Source organism: Colias croceus, chromosome W (assembly GCF_905220415.1).
Source record: "Colias croceus chromosome W, ilColCroc2.1".
Taxonomy (NCBI): domain Eukaryota; kingdom Metazoa; phylum Arthropoda; class Insecta; order Lepidoptera; family Pieridae; genus Colias; species Colias croceus.
The window spans coordinates 100,957-122,513 of record NC_059567.1 but is presented as its reverse complement, the minus strand read 5'-3'; the positions used below and the strand labels follow the sequence as shown (position 1 = coordinate 122,513).

At 35.6% G+C, this 21,557-nt stretch overlaps 1 protein-coding gene across 1 annotated transcript; it reads right to left on the bottom strand.

Moving 5' to 3' along the window:
* Window positions 1-7,465: 7,465 nt before the first annotated feature.
* Window positions 7,466-8,272, bottom strand: LOC123704854. The gene has a single exon (XM_045653342.1). It carries the CDS (start codon window positions 8,270-8,272, stop codon window positions 7,466-7,468), a length of 807 nt encoding a protein of 268 aa, XP_045509298.1.
* Between the last annotated feature and the right edge of the window lie 13,285 nt (window positions 8,273-21,557).

The window sequence follows — 21,557 nt, the reverse complement described above, 5'->3', positions numbered from 1 at the left end:
ATTACGCCAATACCATTCTAAGCTTTATTAGCTGTTTTTTTCTGGAATTTTCCAATACGCCAAGCCAGATAATACCAATAATACGCTTTGAATCACAACATTCCATGCAAAGAAATTAACATCATAATAGTGCGTTCGCTGTTTCAAAGGATGTTTGATTGGAATCGAATTGATTTAAAATCCGAGCTATAATAATATTGCCGGCGAGTTTCATCGAATGATAGTCGAATTAATACCGGGTACATTACATTGGTATTGGTGGAATTCCATGGAATTTACAAATAATGCAAACCCGTATGTAGGATGCATATTAACGATACGCGGAACGTAGCTATTGGAAAACGGTTCACAAAGGGAAATATTAATTTAAAATTTCATGTTCGTTAAAAAATTTAGTATGAATTTTGTTTGTATAAGTTTTCCTCGAATTGAGGTGGGAAATGTTTGTAAATAACTAGCGGCCATAGCTGATTCTACCTACCTCATCCCCACTGCGTCCCTCCTCTTTTTTATTACGTCATCCGTAAATTTAAACAAATTTTAATTGCATACCTACATTTTAAAGAGAAATAAGTATTTGATTTGAAATTAAAACTTACACGAAGATTTTAACGGGCTTTGCCGCACATTCAGGAGTGCAGAAATAAATTAATAACAAAAATAAAAGATAAATTCAAGGAATTTAAGTTCAGCTTGTGTCCAGTATTTTCCCTAATTACACCCACCTTCTCCTTCTGATAGCTACTTATGAGACTTATATTTTATAAAAAAAAAAAACATTAATTTCAATATAATATATCTGTAAGTCTATTAAAGCTTCTAAGAGCGTGGGAGCCGCTTCGTAGAAGCTAGATATTGCAAATAAATTATATATTTTTCTAAGAATTATAGAAAGCTTATAAATGATACAGATGTAAATTAATGTCTATTGTATTGATACCTTTGATTTCACTGCTGAAATTCGTTGATTTTTATTTCATACTTCAATAAGAATAGGAACATTTAAATATTTTTTTTAACATTCCTCTCACTATTGCATAATTTAAAGAAAATATTTCTTTAACACGTAACTAATTTCGATATTATTTTTAATCTATCATCTATAACGTGAACGTAAGTACCTACAATGATGCAACTTATAAAGCCTCGCATGTCATGTTTTTTATTTGTCTTCTAGTACTAGGTGCTCTCATTAAAACGCACAATATTGTATAAAGTTCGCCCGGCCAGTCTATCCTACAAATATTGAATAGCGCGGTATTTATATTGTAACAAAAAATGTAATACTATCTGAATAATGGTGGATCCTATTACAAGGGAACAATGCTTGCATATTGTTGCATTTTAAACCTAAACAAAATACACGTAGAATGCAATTTTGAATGCATTGCTTTCAGAGAACGGAGAGGGATTTAGTTAGTATAGCGTAGAACAAAAGGTATGTCTACATTTAGGTTCGTAGCTGTGTAGTGTTTTGACCGAAAATACCCTGCTTCGAACAATAAGCTATAAGGAAATTCAATCACGATTTTTTATATTTTGTAGAGCAAAATAAAAACTAACAATCTTCCTACACATCAAAATAATAATTATGCTTTTAAAGTTTAAACTTTGTAAATTTTCAATCCACTCGCTCTGTCTGAAAACCTTTTTATTTCAGTCAAAACGAATAAGAAATGAATCACATTTAAGACAACCGCCAATAAAAGTCAGAGTCAATCTTTAGTTTCACACCTAGATAAGATAAACCCTAAAAATAATAAATATTCACTTTCTTAATTTAATTAAATCTATATCTATAAAAAACCATTTCCAACTATTTCTACTGAAACTAACACAACGTCTTTGCTCATTACCATTACCACATCATTACAAATTAAAGAAAAAAAAGAAACATAAACACTTTATTCACACATCTTACAAGTGGCCAGGAAAATAAAAAAAGTTTGTACCAAAACCACACCAATATAATAGAGGAACGTTCTGAATTCAAATCTGAAAAAAAAAACGAACCTATTACGATGTTTGACGACGAACCTATTCTGAATGATTAAGTAGAGAATATATAAATAACGTGGTTATTGATTTTGCATTGCATCCGGTGGCTGAGTGCACCGGAGACCTAATTTCCGTTACTTTCGTTTGATTTAAGGGAAACGTTCACATCTTGTTGTTCCAAATAAAACGGGTGGATACACAGCCTTTACAGGTAAAGCTTTTTAGTGTTAAACATGACTTGTAACTTTTAGATAAAAGGTATGTTTTATAATATATTTTAGTGTAGCTGTGTGTAGGGAGATGAAATTAAAGATAGCGGCCAATTAAATTTTATATTTCTTCTAAATTACACAAAAATATACTATTTATATTCACTAACTACAAAACGTGGGTCGGTGGCGCGAGCTATGGGACAACTGAGGGGCGACGCTATGTGACTGTGCGACGCGGCCGAAAATCCTGCGTCAGCACAGCACCTACAATATTCCCCCCTTTTCAAAAAAAAAATGTGGAACATTTTTAAACAAAATCAAATTAAATTATCTTTATTTAGATTACTAACTCGCACAACGAACCCTAACAATTCTGCTGACAGACAAAAAATAACAATGTGAAACATAATACAAGATTAGTTCAGGAGTCGGTGAAACATTTTTATAAACACACGAACATTTATTTTAAAAAAGATACTTAACATATAAAAATTACTAGTCTGCAGCCATGGTGTTTGATATAACGTTATGATGTCCTCTCTTGGCATCATTGCGGCCATTTGCCAACAATACAATCTAATAAAGTCCTACGATCGAACAACATAACATTACATACACACAAACATTATAATGTAAAGTAACATTATTAATAAAAAAAATACGCAATGTATAATATTAAGGTATCATGCACCTTGTACATTAACATGCAAATAAAATCATTCACAATTAATACGAAAATATAATTAAAATTGTTCCCGTCTCTTACACTATGACGATAGATACAATAACAATGCAATATATGGAACGTCATGACATTAAAATTTTAATAACACACAAAGAAATATAACTTACACGTTTGTTAATACACAACTTTATTTAATTCTCGTGTTCTTTCCACCTTGATTTCAGGAACAGATAAGCTAGTAGTACTCATAACTTCTTTTTTAAACCAATTACTAGCAACTTTAATACACTGTTGTTTCAAAACACAACAAACAAAAATAGTTAATATAACTGCAATGAAAATTATTATGATTCCAAATATATTAATTTTATTTTCCAGCTTTGAAACATTGGAAATACTTTCGTTAATGACAACACTTTCCTTGGTTTGATTTAATCCCATAGTAAAATTGTAAAATATTGTATATAGAAAAATAATTGTATAAAATGTATATATTTAGTTGTATATAGTTTGAAAATAAAAATGTTGAATAAAATATTTAAATATAACCATTCTTTAAATTCAAAGAATTACGTGACCTAAAACAACAACATACAATTTGCAACTTTGCATGGTTGCAATAACAATGGCTATGTACATGATTAAAACATAAATTTACTTGGCGTTTTTCGTATTCGCCCTGATCGTGTAACATAATTTTTACAGCTGGATTTGTCTGTCTCAAACGTTACCTTTTTAATTACCTTTTTTGTATGTAGCGAATCATTAATTTTACTATCACTCATATTAACAGACTTACCTGTGAACTTAGTCACAATATTATTATCATCAGGTAAAACGTATGCAGGTTTTAACCTATCTACTGAAACGTTAAGTTGTCTGTCCATTAATTGAATTTTAAAAGTTTTATCCTTTCTACTAATGACACGATATGGCCCATCATACGGCGGTTGTAATGGTTTCCGTACGGTGTCATTTCTTAAAAATACATATTCGCAATCAATTAAATCTTTATGAATGAACATTTTACACGGTAATTTATTAATTCTAGGTACCGGTTTCATACTGTGTATAATCGACCTCAATTTATCAACATAACTATGTTCGTCACACGGTTTTATATTACTTGTGTCATAAAAATCACCAGGCAGCCTTATATTACTGCCATAAATCATTTGAGCTGAAGTTACGCCTGTGTCTAATTTAACAGTTGTGCGTAACCCTAACAATACTGTTGCTAGTTCATCAACCCATGAATTACAATTTAAACGAGCCATAAGCGCTGCTTTTAAAGATCTATGCCAACGCTCTACTGCACCGTTGCTCTGTGGATGATATGGGGTGGTCCGCAACTTTTGTATTCCCATTAATAACATAAGCTGCTTAAATAAATTACTTTCGAATTGTCGACCTTGGTCACTTGTAAGCCTAAGGGGACAACCGAACCTACAAATCCAACCCTCATACAACACCTTTGCCACAGTCTCCGCAGTAATTTCTTTTAAAGGAAAAGCCTCGGGCCACTTGGTGTACCTATCTATGATTGTTAGACAATATCTAAACCCTTCTGATGAAATTGGCAATGGCCCTACAAGATCAATATGTATATGCTCAAAACGGCTCGAGCCTTGAAAACTTCCTAAATCGGATACAGTATGTTTTGAGACTTTAGCTCTTTGGCACTTAATACATGTTTTAGACCAAATTCCTATATCCTTATTCATTTCTGGCCAAAAATATCTATCTGTTACTAATTTCTTTGTGGCTCTAATACCCGGGTGACTTAAATTATGCACAGCATCAAAAGCTAAACGTCGAAATTGTTTAGGTAAATATGGTCGAATTCTATCTGTGGATGTTTCACAATAAATTTGTTTATTACAATCGAACATTGCAACACGCTTAAGTGTAAATTGACTGTTTACGTTTGACCGGTGTCGCATTTCTGCAAGTTGTTCATCCGTTTCCTGCGCTCGGGCGAGTTCTGCGAAATCTAACACGGTGGGACATGTTATTGTTTCAATTCTCGATAACGTGTCAGCGACTATATTTTCCCTACCTGTTACATGACGAATATCTGTACAAAACTCACTAATAAACGTAATTTGCCTAGTTCTTCGAGCAGTTTCCCTATTTGTACCTATTTTTAACCGACTTCAAAAAAAAGGAGGAGGTTATCAATTCGGCCGGTATATTTTTTTTTTTTTTTTTTTTTTTTATGTATGTACACCGATTACTCCGAGGTTTCTGAACCGATTTACGTGATTCTTTTTTTGTTCGATGCGGGATGGTGTCGAATTGGTCCCATAAAAATTTTATTCCGCTAGGCCTAGTAGTTTTTATTTTATGAGCATTTTTGTCTGTACTCGATGACTTAATTTCAATGTAGCAAGTAACTTTGATTCACTTCCCGGTAACCGATTGAGCTGAAATTTTGTATACGAATGTAAATTGGATAGCGATGAAACATTATCATGACATGGAGCTGATCTGATGATGGAATCGGAAGGTGGCCATAGGAACTCAGTAATATATTGACTCAACTTTATCGAGTTTGGGCTCGTTTGATTCGTGTTGAAAAATACACTAAAAAGTATTAAATAAAAATAACTGCGTTAAAAACAACCGACTTCAAAAACGGAAAAGTAAGAAATAAAAAAGATTTGATATTATTAATTACTACATATTATTTTTATGTGCTATTTATTAAATAGGTTTGAAGTCGGTGCCAAACACTAAGCACTTAGTATTAAGCCCATGCACCGACATCAAACCTTTTTAATAAATAGCACATAAAAATAATATGTAGTAATTAATAATATCAAATCTTTTTTATTTCTTACTTTTCCGTTTTTGAAGTCGGTTGTTTTTAACGCAGTTATTTTTATACTGAATGCAAAGCAAAGCGGTTTATGATCTGTATTAACTATTAATTCGCGCCCTTCAACCATGTTGCGAAAATGAATAATTGATAAATATATCGCTAACAATTCTCTATCATAGGTACTATATTTACGCTGAGCTTCCGTAAGTTTACGTGAAAAATATCCTAAAGGTTGCCAAATATTGTTAATTTTTTGTTGTAAAACTGCACCTATACACGTATCTGAAGCGTCAGTCATAAGAGACAATGGAGAATCTAAGGAAGGATATGTCAACAAAACTGCATTTTTCAAATCGATCTTACATTGTTCAAAATTTTGCTCTGCTAATTTATTCCAATTAATTTTACTTTTGTCTTTCCGTTTCGCACTACCAAGATATTTATTTAACTCTGACTGATGTTCAGCCGAGTGAGGAATATGAGATCTATAAAAATTTAACATGCCTAAAAATCTTCTAAGTTCTTCTATAGTACTAGGCTTAGGAAAATCTAAAATTGCTTTAACCTTGTCTTCGAGCGGCTTAATGCCCTCGGTAGAAACTTCATAACCTAAAAACTCTAATTTTTGCTGACCAAAACTACATTTTGAAAAATTGATAGTTATACCGAATTGATTAAAACGATCAAAAACTTGCTCTAAATGTTCTCTATGCTGACTTTCTGATTCTGAACTGATAATGACGTCATCGATATAAATAAATAAGAAATCTAAACCTTTTAAAACTGTTTCTTGCATGAAACGTTGGAAAGTTTGCGCAGCATTTCGCAAACCAAATGGCATACGCATAAATTCAAATAAACCAAAAGGTGTAATCACTGCTGTCTTTTTTATGTCATTTTCTGCAACAGGCACAGAATTATAGGCTCTATTAATATCTAATTTAGAGAAAATTTTCTTATTACCCAAAATATATGTAAAATCATGTAAACGTGGTACTGGATAACGATCTGGTTTCGTAATTGCATTTAAACGTCTATAATCACCGCAAGGCCTAATATTACCATCTTTTTTGGGAACTATATGTAGTGGACTTGCCCAAGGACTACTACTCGGTCTACAAATCCCTAACTCTTGCATAACAATAAATTCATTTTTAGCCTTTACGTACCTGTCAGGAGGAAGCTGCCTCGCTCTCGCATGCACCGGCGGTCCTGTCGTCTCGATATAGTGACAAACATCGTGTTTTGGCGTCTCTTTGTAAGAAATAGGTTTAGTTAAATCAGGGAATTTATTCAATAAATCGGAATATGGACATTCCATAATTGTTTTTAAAGTGGGCACAGTAGAATTTGAGATATTTCCCTTAGTACTCAAATTAGTTACTTGATCAATCAATCTACGTCCGTTTAAATCAATTAATAATTTATGATTAGCTAAGAAATCCGCACCAATAATTGGTTGCTTTACATCCGCTAATATAAAAATCCAACGGAACGGTCGTCTCAGACCCAAATCTAGAGACAAAAAATGAATACCATACGTTTTAATTTCCGTTCCATTAGCAGCAAATAATTTATATTTATTACCTTCTGCATAAACCTTACCATACACCACACTACGCGGGATGACGGACACATTTGCACCACTATCAACTAAAAAGTTTAGTCCTGACTTTCTGTCCAAAACACTGAGACGGTTATTTCTGTAGACTCGGTCGCAGGCACCCGTCGCTGGCTGCACCGATGCTAGTTTTCCGCTGGTTTCTCACGCTGACTAGGTTTCCAGTTACACGGTTTCACACATTTCGTCGCTTTGTTTTTATATTTGTAATGGTATTTACAAAGCCAATTGGGATTATGCCTTTGATTACGTTGAAATCTACCTCTTGACCTGGATCGTGACCTCGTTCTAAAATTTGATGTATTATTTCTTGTTTCCAATCTTCTCAGTCGATTATTTAATTTTTCTATCTCACCAATCAAATTATTTTCTGGACTGTTGCTTAAACTGGACTGTTGAACTGCTGATACCGAGTTTAAGGGTGTCATGCTCTCCATAACTTTATCTGCTATTGATGCCAAAATATCTTCACTTTTACTCTCGGATACGGCTAACACAGCTCTTATTGCCGGCGGTAATAAATTTTGCCATAAAACTAGAAGTGTTTCTGTTGTTACTCGTCCACGCGCCAAATCTTGCATTTTCCTCATGAATTGTGACGGTTTTTGATCACCCAATTCCATTTCGCCAATTAATTTTTTTATTTGTCGATCTTCCGATTCTTCAAAAATTTGTAATAATCTTCTTTTTAATTTTTCATATTTTCCTGTCTCCGGCGGGCTAATTAAAATGTCCGTGACTTGCTCGATGACTTCTGGCGTTAATTTAGAAATTACTATTTGGTATTTCGCTTCATCTGACATTTTCTGTGGCGTTAAAACTGCCTCCGTTTGAATAAACCATATTTTCGGCGATTTCTTCCAAAAATCTGGGATGCGGGACGTAATGGAGACTGACGATAAACTTGCAAATTCTTCTTTAACCGGTTCCATGGTGATATTTAATTTTTATATGTACTTTTATGTGTTATTAAATTTTATTTAGTTATTTAAATTTTACCGCTGCCACCGCCCTGTAGTTTCTTCTTGAGTTGTCCGTATATATATATTTATATATTAATTTTGAATATTTATTCTCCCTACTACACACTCACGTCGATATATCACGCCGGTCGAGATCACGTCGGGGTCACCAATTTAGTGTAGCTGTGTGTAGGGAGATGAAATTAAAGATAGCGGCCAATTAAATTTTATATTTCTTCTAAATTACACAAAAGTATATTATTTATATTCACTAACTACAAAACGTGGGTCGGTGGCGCGAGCTATGGGACAACTGAGGGGCGACGCTATGTGACTGTGCGACGCGGCCGAAAATCCTGCGTCAGCACAGCACCTACAAATTAAAGAGAAATAATTAAGAGATAATAATAAATAATAATAATAAAGGCGTAGGGATGTGACGACCCCATCGCCCCCGGTTGGCATATCTACAATAGATATCCCAACCGTGCAGTCAGTCACCCCGCAGGGCACCTTGTGGCGAGGTGTCGGGGAGTAGCGACCCCGCGGGAACCGAGCGCTCCCGGGGGAGGTCCCTGTCCTCACCTCTGGGCTGTCCCGGTGGCAGTTCGGAGTGAACAATGACGAGGTTCAGGATCCCCTACCTCTGGCTTGCCTTTGTTGGCCGTCCAGAGTGGAGCCGCTAGAGCTAAATGCTCGGGGGTGGAAGTGTCTAATGGCGTAATAGCGGGGAAACCCGCTCCGGGCCCGCGGGCCCGCGATGGTGAAACCGGTGCCGCACCTCTCTACACCCCCAGCCGTTCAGGTGATGTTGCTCCCTTGTTGCCATTATCGGTAACCTTTTTGGGAGCCCATCGACCGAACTGGCGAGTCACCGTCTGCCATAATTTTCAATTTTTAATATTGAAAAGGCAGACGTCCATAGTCCCCATAGACCCAATATACCAGTCCATCTAACACCCCCTTCCATAACCCAGTTTTATTCATTTCCATTTTTCTGCAATAGTCCTACATTGGCCGCGGACTGCCCAGGGCTGTATCTCTATAGTGAAGCCATGGGCAGGCTGCGGCTGGTGTCCCACAACACATTAAATTCTCTAAAGGGCCTCTGCGTGTTGGACCTGTGTCCCCACGTAAGCCTTCCAAAGGACCGGGTATCATCCTTACGACGATACCCGTGTATTATGGAGAGAGACATAATAATAATGGAGGAGGTAGGCGGCAAACGAAGATACAACCTACGGTCGCTACCCGGAGGGCGCCGGGGTGCATCTGGAGCCAGCGCTGGATGCTACAGCATGCGAACCGTTGGCGAAGAGGAACTGAACAGGCGGGTTCCCCTCGAAAAATTGACGACAGCCGAACAATCATTATCACCTTCATGTTTATCTTCATCATCTAATCAGTCCCCTATCTCTAATATAACGACAACTACAGCTTACAGTCCCACTAAATCGCCAATTTCATTACAAGAAACATCACCTTCATCAATATGTTCATCTAATACCAATGCTTCATCAACTTTCTCATATAAGTTACGTAATCGGCCCAAAGTAAGGCAACTCAATATTATTCATAAAACTACCACCAGCAGACAGAATTTAATCACCCCAAATTCATTATCAAATCCTTCATTATCACTCGTGGATGTTGCACAGACAGCAGATAGCGCTGGTATTACTGTGCCCACCTCAAGTGAAATAACAACGCGCAGAAAATGGTCAACAGAAATGAATGAATTCATTCTGCGCACCTACCTAGAAATTACAGCATTAGGAACAGACAATAGAACATACTTAGAGCCACTTTACAATAAATTTATTAACAGATATCCTCACATTCAAGTAAGCCGTCAACGTATAGGAGACCAAAGACGAGCCATAGTCCGAAATAAATTATTGTCAGATGAACGAATAGCCGAAATAACTAAAGAGGTACAACAACAAAATAGTCTAACACAAAACTCCAATAATAATCAATACTCAAAGCCTACTGAACCAACTACACACGAACAATCACAACGAATGAGATGGACACAAGAATATAACGAAGCCATAATTCGCAGCTATTTTAGGGTTACCCATTTAGAAACCAATAAAACATCATACAGGAAACAAATGCATCAAGATTTTATTTCAAAATTCCCACACCTGGAGCATATATCAGAACAGAGAGTAGCTGACCAGAGAAGGATTACCATCAACAATAGATACTTAACTAAAGAAAAAATTGCAGGTATTAAGAAAGAAGTTGCAGCGGAACTAGGAATAACTAATTATAACGAAAATAGTTTTGAAAATACCAATATATTAACTTTACAGACAAATGTATTGAACGAGGACAACCGCGTGTCACACGACCGATTTATAAACAGCCAGCCTACTACTACCAACGAAACAGAAGCTACACATAATATAACATCACAATTACTAGAAACAAGATCAACCAACACTGTAGAATTACTGAACGAACAAAATAATTTACCATTTATCTATAGTATTTTGAATGATGAACCCACAGGTCAAACGCAAGAACAACAACAAAATAACCCGGAATCAATTGAAGAAATAGATACCATATTTAACGAAAACCTCAGCATTTATTTACAAACAAGTCCTACAGAGCGTGCATATATACCGAAACAAAAAGTTACTAAAAAATTAAACACAGCTGTGCAATATCTAAACCAAGTTATCCTGCCCAAACATATAGACTGCAACACCGATTTTATTTCATTACAAACAATAATTTATTGTAGTGCACTAACAGCGGCTAAGTATAATGGATCTAAAATACACACACCGTCTATAGATAGTTCACAAGTTAGAAATAAAACCCACAAACCAGCATGGCAAAGGAGATTACAAAAGAAGATAGAAGATTTGAGAATTAAAATAGGCAGATTGACGCAGTACATAGATAATAATCGAAGTAGAAAGGTAATGAAACATGTAAATAAAATACTAGAAGACTATAAAACACACGCAACTTATGAACCAGAAAATAATAAACCAGTACACGTATTAGATACACTCAAACAAAAATTATCAGTAGCGTCACAGAGATTAAAAAGATATACAACCTGTACCCTCCGTAAGACACAAAATATTCAATTTTCTAATAATGAAAAACTATTTTATCGGAATTTACATAATCAACAAGCCAATCATCACCATAACAGATACCCGACGACTGATGACCTTCGAAACTTCTGGGCTAATTTATGGGAACAACCACTCGAACATAATGATAGAGCCGAATGGATTACCGATGAAGAAAATAGATATTTAAATTTAGAAACAATGCAATTTGAAACCGACTTCAAAAAAAAGGAGGAGGTTATCAATTCGGCCGGTATATTTTTTTTTTTTTTTTTTTTTTTTTATGTATGTACACCGATTACTCCGAGGTTTCTGAACCGATTTACGTGATTCTTTTTTTGTTCGATGCGGGATGGTGTCGAATTGGTCCCATAAAAATTTTATTCCGCTAGGCCTAGTAGTTTTTATTTTATGAGCATTTTTGTCTGTACTCGATGACTTAATTTCAATGTAGCAAGTAACTTTGATTCACTTCCCGGTAACCGATTGAGCTGAAATTTTGTATACGAATGTAAATTGGATAGCGATGAAACATTATCATGACATGGAGCTGATCTGATGATGGAATCGGAAGGTGGCCATAGGAACTCAGTAATATATTGACTCAACTTTATCGAGTTTGGGCTCGTTTGATTCGTGTTGAAAAATACACTAAAAAGTATTAAATAAAAATAACTGCGTTAAAAACAACCGACTTCAAAAACGGAAAAGTAAGAAATAAAAAAGATTTGATATTATTAATTACTACATATTATTTTTATGTGCTATTTATTAAATAGGTTTGAAGTCGGTGCCAAACACTAAGCACTTAGTATTAAGCCCATGCACCGACATCAAACCTTTTTAATAAATAGCACATAAAAATAATATGTAGTAATTAATAATATCAAATCTTTTTTATTTCTTACTTTTCCGTTTTTGAAGTCGGTTGTTTTTAACGCAGTTATTTTTATACTGAATGCAAAGCAAAGCGGTTTATGATCTGTATTAACTATTAATTCGCGCCCTTCAACCATGTTGCGAAAATGAATAATTGATAAATATATCGCTAACAATTCTCTATCATAGGTACTATATTTACGCTGAGCTTCCGTAAGTTTACGTGAAAAATATCCTAAAGGTTGCCAAATATTGTTAATTTTTTGTTGTAAAACTGCACCTATACACGTATCTGAAGCGTCAGTCATAAGAGACAATGGAGAATCTAAGGAAGGATATGTCAACAAAACTGCATTTTTCAAATCGATCTTACATTGTTCAAAATTTTGCTCTGCTAATTTATTCCAATTAATTTTACTTTTGTCTTTCCGTTTCGCACTACCAAGATATTTATTTAACTCTGACTGATGTTCAGCCGAGTGAGGAATATGAGATCTATAAAAATTTAACATGCCTAAAAATCTTCTAAGTTCTTCTATAGTACTAGGCTTAGGAAAATCTAAAATTGCTTTAACCTTGTCTTCGAGCGGCTTAATGCCCTCGGTAGAAACTTCATAACCTAAAAACTCTAATTTTTGCTGACCAAAACTACATTTTGAAAAATTGATAGTTATACCGAATTGATTAAAACGATCAAAAACTTGCTCTAAATGTTCTCTATGCTGACTTTCTGATTCTGAACTGATAATGACGTCATCGATATAAATAAATAAGAAATCTAAACCTTTTAAAACTGTTTCTTGCATGAAACGTTGGAAAGTTTGCGCAGCATTTCGCAAACCAAATGGCATACGCATAAATTCAAATAAACCAAAAGGTGTAATCACTGCTGTCTTTTTTATGTCATTTTCTGCAACAGGCACAGAATTATAGGCTCTATTAATATCTAATTTAGAGAAAATTTTCTTATTACCCAAAATATATGTAAAATCATGTAAACGTGGTACTGGATAACGATCTGGTTTCGTAATTGCATTTAAACGTCTATAATCACCGCAAGGCCTAATATTACCATCTTTTTTGGGAACTATATGTAGTGGACTTGCCCAAGGACTACTACTCGGTCTACAAATCCCTAACTCTTGCATAACAATAAATTCATTTTTAGCCTTTACGTACCTGTCAGGAGGAAGCTGCCTCGCTCTCGCATGCACCGGCGGTCCTGTCGTCTCGATATAGTGACAAACATCGTGTTTTGGCGTCTCTTTGTAAGAAATAGGTTTAGTTAAATCAGGGAATTTATTCAATAAATCGGAATATGGACATTCCATAATTGTTTTTAAAGTGGGCACAGTAGAATTTGAGATATTTCCCTTAGTACTCAAATTAGTTACTTGATCAATCAATCTACGTCCGTTTAAATCAATTAATAATTTATGATTAGCTAAGAAATCCGCACCAATAATTGGTTGCTTTACATCCGCTAATATAAAAATCCAACGGAACGGTCGTCTCAGACCCAAATCTAGAGACAAAAAATGAATACCATACGTTTTAATTTCCGTTCCATTAGCAGCAAATAATTTATATTTATTACCTTCTGCATAAACCTTACCATACACCACACTACGCGGGATGACGGACACATTTGCACCACTATCAACTAAAAAGTTTAGTCCTGACTTTCTGTCCAAAACACTGAGACGGTTATTTCTGTAGACTCGGTCGCAGGCACCCGTCGCTGGCTGCACCGATGCTAGTTTTCCGCTGGTTTCTCACGCTGACTAGGTTTCCAGTTACACGGTTTCACACATTTCGTCGCTTTGTTTTTATATTTGTAATGGTATTTACAAAGCCAATTGGGATTATGCCTTTGATTACGTTGAAATCTACCTCTTGACCTGGATCGTGACCTCGTTCTAAAATTTGATGTATTATTTCTTGTTTCCAATCTTCTCAGTCGATTATTTAATTTTTCTATCTCACCAATCAAATTATTTTCTGGACTGTTGCTTAAACTGGACTGTTGAACTGCTGATACCGAGTTTAAGGGTGTCATGCTCTCCATAACTTTATCTGCTATTGATGCCAAAATATCTTCACTTTTACTCTCGGATACGGCTAACACAGCTCTTATTGCCGGCGGTAATAAATTTTGCCATAAAACTAGAAGTGTTTCTGTTGTTACTCGTCCACGCGCCAAATCTTGCATTTTCCTCATGAATTGTGACGGTTTTTGATCACCCAATTCCATTTCGCCAATTAATTTTTTTATTTGTCGATCTTCCGATTCTTCAAAAATTTGTAATAATCTTCTTTTTAATTTTTCATATTTTCCTGTCTCCGGCGGGCTAATTAAAATGTCCGTGACTTGCTCGATGACTTCTGGCGTTAATTTAGAAATTACTATTTGGTATTTCGCTTCATCTGACATTTTCTGTGGCGTTAAAACTGCCTCCGTTTGAATAAACCATATTTTCGGCGATTTCTTCCAAAAATCTGGGATGCGGGACGTAATGGAGACTGACGATAAACTTGCAAATTCTTCTTTAACCGGTTCCATGGTGATATTTAATTTTTATATGTACTTTTATGTGTTATTAAATTTTATTTAGTTATTTAAATTTTACCGCTGCCACCGCCCTGTAGTTTCTTCTTGAGTTGTCCGTATATATATATTTACTAGCTGTTGCCCGCGACTTCGTCCGCGATTAGGTCGTTTTTCGTCATTCGTCGTTTAAAAAAAATACGTGACACTTTATTTAAAAATTTTCTTAATTATTGTCTCTTATAAAATTTAACTACATTAAAATTGAACACTCTGATAAGAAAATCTTAAAATCTGAAGAAAACATGAATGTGGTTTAAATTCTACATTACTTAGTATCAAATAATAATCTAAATTAAATGTAGATTAACAGTTTGAGCACACCATTATAGAATATGTACCTAAGTATTAAATTACGTTAGTTTACATAGTAACTTTACTAAAAACACGATGACTATCTTTCGCGCTCGATACCACAAACTAAGCATGTTTGTGGTACGTGGCCCGCGTCACTTGACCCCCCGCGAGTTCCCCTCCGTTGCTATGCGAAAATACATTCGTCGCCCTACTGTAGGAAAAATTGTAATACTGTGGCCTGGGCGTTATAACACGTCCAGGGAGTTCCTGAGTGCCGATATCACCATCTTGAGGAAAAGCTTCTAATGTCGATTTAAAACTGCATACATACGAATTAACCTGTTCTAAAATTGTGAAATGAGTTCAGTTTTAAATTTGAGAAATATTGATTTCTTGTATTCCACTATTCGTTGTAGTCGAATACAAAATATATTTAAACAAACTTAGCTTGGCCTTCAGGCAAAAGGGATCCTATCAAATGGTAAACTTGACCTTGTATCTTAAAAGTAAGCATGAACGGATCTTCTGATAATTATTGATCATTTGAAACGCACTACTATAAGAGCGAATATTGTCTAATAACAGTTTACATTGCACCACAGAATACATAATAGTAGCTAAACGCTAATTGCACAGTATGTTCCTCTAAAAGTAGTGATTTTGTGAAAGGTTCCGGTGTATCTTCAAACGAAAGCCGACTCGCCTTACTACACTTTAAAGCATTACAAAAAGAACATACTACGTTAATATCGCCTATACAGAAAATGATCTGTAATCAATTGTGAGGTTATAAGCAAACCCACTTTTATATTTGTCAGACCACACCACCGAATTCGTAGATTGTTTACCTCAAGACATTAAGACTATGACGAAATCTGTCTGCAGTAAGACGGGCCTCTCGCTATTCGTACGTTTCCAGAGACCGAACAGTTTCAATTCTTAATCTTTCATTAAGCAAACTTATTAATCGTTCTTGTCTCATATAATTGTAATATTCGCGTCCCTACTCTAGTCATTGCTTATGCTCATGTTCATCTTATTATGATGCACCCTATCATTTGTCAAACGGTCTTCATATTGAGTAAAGTTTCAAATTCTCGAGATAAAATATGACTGTCGTGATCAGTAGTGAGACGAAATTCCCTCTCAGTGAGGGTTTCGGTCTCACGGGATAGTACAATATGCCGTTTGCGATCAGCTGTGAGACGTCATACCCTCTCAGTGAAGGTTCGGTCTCACGGGATAGTAGGGGAGACCGGGTTTGGTTGTCTCACGGGTTGGATGTCACAGCGGTCTTAATACAAAACTGAGCTAACGAATAAGTCTGTTGACCAGCGTGGCTAGAGCGATACAGTGACAACGCTGTCCCCACTTCGCGTCAGACCGCCCCGATCTGCCGTGAGGGCCTCACACGTGTTTATTGTTTTCGCACAGATTTTTTATGATATGAGGACCGAATATGCTCCTCATAACATCACTTTTTGTGAACGAAACGACAGCGCGGTTTAATTCAATGCCAACACCATCAGAAAAAAGGATTATTTTTAATTGTGAAAAAATGTATTATGATTTACACTACATATTAACACTCTTTTAACATTTAAAATAAAATATAAGTCTGTGAGTGTGTAAAAATAAATCCAGCTAATTACATATTAAACTTATGTTTATAATTTGGTATACGACATGAAAATATATTAATTGTCAAGCAATAATAATACAGATAAATACTGAACATAAGTATAATAGATATTAAGTAGTATTAGTTAAAATATACTTTGACTACTTTGACTGTTAGTTAAAGTTTATTTTTACTAACAACATGTAAATGAAGAAGAAATAATAATTACCAACGAACTAACCTTTTCTATAATACATAACACGGCACATTTTTCAAATTATCTTGCTCAACTCTACTAAAAAATTTGAGGGTTTTGTTGGAACTTTAATATGTAAAAACTATGATATATCTAAACTACGATACAACTTGCATGCGGAAATGCTCATTACAATTGTGAATCTAAAGAATAACTAACAACATACTGTTCAATTTTATTGAGCTGATGAATATCTTTTGCCTGGAAGAAATCACCGTCGCCTAACAAATATAATGTGTTTTCTTATAAAACCGTTACATAATTTATTTTATCTACTTAAATAATGAAAATGATATATTTATAAAATATAAAACATATTATGTAAAATGATTAAAAATAAATAAATGAAGCAACTACGATTCAAAGAAAACATCTTTTTCAGTGTGAAAATGCTCTAAGCAATCCTGGATGATGAACTGTATATCATGTACCTACTCTGATCCCAGTACGGTCGGTACGTCGATAGCCATAACGATAAATATTATAATCAGATAACCGCAAAGTCAAAATAAAAACATTACTTGTAAAGTTGTGAGTGCAAAATTTACGTTTCATTTGGCAATAAAATTTTTTCCGTACTAAAACGTAGTAGTTTGATATGTGGTTGGCTGCCCCTCCTCTCCTTCCTGAAAAATATCCTCCAAAATTTCCCGAGATACTTCCAATGATTGAACCATTGGACGTTGGACATTAACTTCAGTCAAAAATTGACGAAGCGGATGATTACTAATTTCCACTTAATCCTCGCTGCTACTGTCTTTATCATCAAATCATCAATTTTCAAGTGGTGTAGTAAAAATATCAGCAGAAATCGTCTTCCAAAGGCGATATAATTTTATATTAGCATTGAATCTGTAAATAAAAAAATCAAAAGTTAACTGTAAATCTATAAAAAAAGCTACTTACAAATAAAATTTTATCAAAAACTTCTGTTCCCAATGCACCTCAAAATAATAAAAGAATCATTCATTTCATTTCAATAAATACCTGTAAGTAACAACTTACCTTTTGTGGGAACGCATGATGGTGAAAATTCACAAAACACGAAGATTGCATTTGATATTTTTGGTTTTATGGCATTCAATTGCTTTATAAATATCACTACATAGTATGAAAAAAGTCGCTTTCTGTGTCCCTATGTCCCTTTGTATGCTTATATCTTTAAAACTTCGCAACAGATTTTGATGCGGTTTTTTTAATAGATAGACTGATTCAAGAGGAAGGTTTTAGTACATAATTTATTAGGTTTTAGACAAAGCGGACGAAGCCGCGGGCGGTAAGCTAGTAAATTTATAAAACACGAAGATTTTTAAAATTGTAACTAATGAACACAACAATATATTAGTATACTCTTTGGAACACAATCATTAGATTAACTGTAGATAATGGTGTCTATTTTTACTTAAAGTAATAAACATCTACCCTCACTTTAAAAAAAAGTAGTTTATTATTTACACGAAATATATCTTATAGGGAACGGAAGATATGGGTTAAAGAGTTAAATAAATAAATAACATAATTATATTTAAATTATTAATTTTTAACATTGTGTTCAGTAGTGTTAACATGTAAATTGATATGATTTTTACGAAATCTCATAGATGGCGCTGTTACAAAATTAACATTATACAACTTACATTCTTTAAGCTATGTTTCTCTTCCCAAGTTACTTAAATGGCATAATTTTTATAGTGTCAATATAGATATTGTCAAACAACATTTATATATGCGTCATTTGATTATTAATTTCCAATAGTTAACGTGTAAATTGATTTGATTTTTATAACATTTAATAGATGGCGCTGTTTCTAATTTGTCTTTATACTACTAAATTCATTAAACTGTTTCTCTGCCCAAATTACGTAAATGACATAGTTTTTATTTTGTAAAGCTAGATAATAGCATGGCTTACTCGAAACCAACATTTAAACATGAGTCTTTAGATTGTACGCTGTCGTAATACACGGAATACGTAAGAAAAATAAAGGTTCACAGCTCCTCCCCCGTGGGTGATAGCTTGATAATATGTAGCCTATAGCCTCACCCGACCTGTTAGTAATATTCATGCAAAATTTGAAGTCAATCTATGCAGTACTTTTCGAGATTAGCTCGGACAAACATACAGACAAACAGACAAACAGACAAACAGACAAACAGACAAACAGACAAAAATTCTAAAAACTATGTTTTTGGCTTCTATATCGATTATAGATCACGGCCCAGGTATTCTTTTAAAAAAATATTCAATGTACAGTTTTGACTTTCCTACGATTTTATTATATGTATAGATATATTAATTTTGAATATTTATTCTCCCTACTACACACTCACGTCGATATATCACGCCGGTCGAGATCACGTCGGGGTCACCAATTTAGTGTAGCTGTGTGTAGGGAGATGAAATTAAAGATAGCGGCCAATTAAATTTTATATTTCTTCTAAATTACACAAAAGTATATTATTTATATTCACTAACTACAAAACGTGGGTCGGTGGCGCGAGCTATGGGACAACTGAGGGGCGACGCTATGTGACTGTGCGACGCGGCCGAAAATCCTGCGTCAGCACAGCACCTACAAATTAAAGAGAAATAATTAAGAGATAATAATAAATAATAATAATAAAGGCGTAGGGATGTGACGACCCCATCGCCCCCGGTTGGCATATCTACAATAGATATCCCAACCGTGCAGTCAGTCACCCCGCAGGGCACCTTGTGGCGAGGTGTCGGGGAGTAGCGACCCCGCGGGAACCGAGCGCTCCCGGGGGAGGTCCCTGTCCTCACCTCTGGGCTGTCCCGGTGGCAGTTCGGAGTGAACAATGACGAGGTTCAGGATCCCCTACCTCTGGCTTGCCTTTGTTGGCCGTCCAGAGTGGAGCCGCTAGAGCTAAATGCTCGGGGGTGGAAGTGTCTAATGGCGTAATAGCGGGGAAACCCGCTCCGGGCCCGCGGGCCCGCGATGGTGAAACCGGTGCCGCACCTCTCTACACCCCCAGCCGTTCAGGTGATGTTGCTCCCTTGTTGCCATTATCGGTAACCTTTTTGGGAGCCCATCGACCGAACTGGCGAGTCACCGTCTGCCATAATTTTCAATTTTTAATATTGAAAAGGCAGACGTCCATAGTCCCCATAGACCCAATATACCAGTCCATCTAACACCCCCTTCCATAACCCAGTTTTATTCATTTCCATTTTTCTGCAATAGTCCTACATTGGCCGCGGACTGCCCAGGGCTGTATCTCTATAGTGAAGCCATGGGCAGGCTGCGGCTGGTGTCCCACAACACATTAAATTCTCTAAAGGGCCTCTGCGTGTTGGACCTGTGTTCCCACGTAAGCCTTCCAAAGGACCGGGTATCATCCTTACGACGATACCCGTGTATTATGGAGAGAGACATAATAATAATGGAGGAGGTAGGCGGCAAACGAAGATACAACCTACGGTCGCTACCCGGAGGGCGCCGGGGTGCATCTGGAGCCAGCGCTGGATGCTACAGCATGCGAACCGTTGGCGAAGAGGAACTGAACAGGCGGGTTCCCCTCGAAAAATTGACGACAGCCGAACAATCATTATCACCTTCATGTTTATCTTCATCATCTAATCAGTCCCCTATCTCTAATATAACGACAACTACAGCTTACAGTCCCACTAAATCGCCAATTTCATTACAAGAAACATCACCTTCATCAATATGTTCATCTAATACCAATGCTTCATCAACTTTCTCATATAAGTTACGTAATCGGCCCAAAGTAAGGCAACTCAATATTATTCATAAAACTACCACCAGCAGACAGAATTTAATCACCCCAAATTCATTATCAAATCCTTCATTATCACTCGTGGATGTTGCACAGACAGCAGATAGCGCTGGTATTACTGTGCCCACCTCAAGTGAAATAACAACGCGCAGAAAATGGTCAACAGAAATGAATGAATTCATTCTGCGCACCTACCTAGAAATTACAGCATTAGGAACAGACAATAGAACATACTTAGAGCCACTTTACAATAAATTTATTAACAGATATCCTCACATTCAAGTAAGCCGTCAACGTATAGGAGACCAAAGACGAGCCATAGTCCGAAATAAATTATTGTCAGATGAACGAATAGCCGAAATAACTAAAGAGGTACAACAACAAAATAGTCTAACACAAAACTCCAATAATAATCAATACTCAAAGCCTACTGAACCAACTACACACGAACAATCACAACGAATGAGATGGACACAAGAATATAACGAAGCCATAATTCGCAGCTATTTTAGGGTTACCCATTTAGAAACCAATAAAACATCATACAGGAAACAAATGCATCAAGATTTTATTTCAAAATTCCCACACCTGGAGCATATATCAGAACAGAGAGTAGCTGACCAGAGAAGGATTACCATCAACAATAGATACTTAACTAAAGAAAAAATTGCAGGTATTAAGAAAGAAGTTGCAGCGGAACTAGGAATAACTAATTATAACGAAAATAGTTT